This window comes from Carica papaya, chromosome 3 (genome assembly GCF_054855325.1).
Source record: "Carica papaya isolate Zhongbai chromosome 3, ASM5485532v1, whole genome shotgun sequence".
NCBI lineage: Eukaryota > Viridiplantae > Streptophyta > Magnoliopsida > Brassicales > Caricaceae > Carica > Carica papaya.
The window spans coordinates 33,591,535-33,593,821 of NC_142311.1; the positions used below are offsets into that span (position 1 = coordinate 33,591,535).

A 2,287-nucleotide genomic window follows, 5' to 3' on the forward strand; every position below is an offset into this window, starting at 1 on the left:
CGAACCCACTTATTTTTAACTCATTAGCTATTAGAATTTTTATAATATACCACTTTGATTTTAAAGAACAGTAAAAAAAAATAAGTTTTCAAATACAAAAACAAGAAAAGAGAAGAGTTATAATGGTAGTTTTAGCGAGTTAAAAGTTTAACTCATTAGTATTTACGGAGTTACGGTAATAAAATTGAATTTTTATCTCTCGTAAACTATTGTTATTCATGGTAAAAAAAAAAGAAAAAGAAACGTTTCGTAATAATAATTATTTTTCTATTTAAAGTACCACAACATGCTAGCAAATTTTACCTTTTAACACTTTTAATTACAAATAATAATAATAATAATAATATTACTCTTTATATTTACTACTTCATCTCTGCCAAAGCCTAACTTTTCCTTCCCTCAAATACATTATAATTTGCTCGTATCATATTCACTTACCCTTCTATCTCTCAATCTTTCTCTCCCACTCTCTTTTTCTCTCAAGTAGGTTCACTTTCTTCTTTGTTCATGATAGTGTTTTAATTTGCTTCTTGTTTGTCGTCTGTAACAACTAATATTATTCGTCTCTTGGGTTTGTGTCTGAAAATATTAATGCAGGAATATAAATGGAGAGGAAGTATATGATGAGGAGTACTGGACACAAGCTCAGAGAGACAGATTGGAACTGTAAAAGCCTGGGCTTAGAAGGAGAGAATTCAGATGGGTTAACCTGGCCTCCCAAAAACTATGCTTGCAGCTTTTGCAGGAGAGAATTCAGGTCTGCTCAAGCTCTTGGAGGTCACATGAATGTTCACAGAAGAGATAGAGCCAGGCTCAGACAGCTACCTTCATGGCTTTTTGATTCTCCCAACTACACTAACTCTACCTTTAATAATTTTGGTCGAGTACCATCTCCTGATTATTCACTTAACTTTTTACCCACTACTCGTTCTTTGCTTTGCCCATCTCTCTTCAAACCCACTCAACACAAAAACCTTTTCGGCAACAAACCTGTTCTTGATTTGAACAGGAGTTGTAATAGAAAAAAATGTGACCTTGAAGCTTTGAAGAAAGGGGATCGGGTCACTAGCTTGGAGTTGCAGATGGGGATGAAAGATCCAGAAGAAGTTTTAGATTTGGAGCTACGACTTGGGTATTTTTAGTTTTATGAATAAATATTTATATTCCATCTTTTTATTTCTTGATATATATATATATATAGACACACTTATCAATCATGTGGCTACTCATCAAACTTCTTGGTTTAAATTTTAGTTAGCTTTCCTGCTTTGTTCATCTCAGCTTCTTCTAATACTATATATATATATATATATATAAGTTGTTTTATATATAAGGAGAAGCAAGAGAGGAATAATGGTAACTAATTAATTACTGTTCAAACATTCAAAGCCTTCTTTGCTTTAACCCTCTCAGTTTCAACATCCGAGTAGGATGTAGAAATAAGAGATTGATTATACACTAACAATGTCGATTAGCAAATGTCAACCATTGAAATCAGATCCTGAGAATGATGCAAAGTGCATTGTTAGCATCATGTACATGATATATACATATATATATATATGTATATGCTTTTCCATGGCTTTTTCTTCTTTGCCATTTGTTTTAATCAAATTCTTAGACCCAGTAAATTATAGTGTAATTATTTGGGTTCTTAAATTCTAGACATGACAGATGGGAAACTAACCCTTTCTTTGACATCAAACCATTTTTTAATATTATATAGGTGTAAATTTATATATATTTATTGATAAAAGTACATAAGAATTGTATATTTCTAACATAATTTAAGCATAAATAAATAATTTTATACAAAATCTTTCTTAAGGAAAAAAAAAAAAAAAAAAAAAACTCAGAATCTTTCTCTTTACTTGTAATAGTGTATCATGATTACTATAAGGTGTAGAGTCTGTCTTTGTTAGTTAGGTTAACTGTAACGTTGTTGAAGATGAAGAAGTTGAGATATCAGAAGTTTGAATGTTAATCCTAAGACAGACGAAGATGACATACATTGATGTATCATACATATCTCTCCTGATATGAAAGATCCTGTCATCTTTCTAATCAGAACCTTTTAATTTTCTCTATATTCTTTTTTCGAAATTTCTTGAGAGAATAATAATGGAGATTCCGAGAATAATAAGAATATAGAGAACTCTCTTTTACACACACACACAGACATACATACAGACATACATGTACATGTTCGCACAACTGAACTCATTTATGTACATATATATATATACATGTATATGTTTTTTTGGTAGAAGAAAGATGAAAAAGCAAG

General features: G+C 30.7%; 1 protein-coding gene across 1 annotated transcript; it reads left to right on the forward strand.

Annotated features, from left to right (window-relative positions):
- Window positions 1-389: 389 nt before the first annotated feature.
- On the forward strand, window positions 390-1,275 carry ZFP11 (zinc finger protein 11). The gene is made up of 2 exons (XM_022042624.2): window positions 390-483; window positions 598-1,275. The coding sequence occupies exon 2, from the start codon at window positions 606-608 to the stop codon at window positions 1,140-1,142; it is 537 nt and encodes a 178-aa protein (XP_021898316.1). The 5' UTR covers window positions 390-483; window positions 598-605; the 3' UTR covers window positions 1,143-1,275.
- Window positions 1,276-2,287: the final 1,012 nt, after the last annotated feature.

Coding starts and splice junctions, on each gene's coding strand:
- ZFP11 (XM_022042624.2), top strand. CDS start 606: ATGGAGAGGAAGTATATGATGAGGAGTACTGGACACAAGCTCAGAGAG.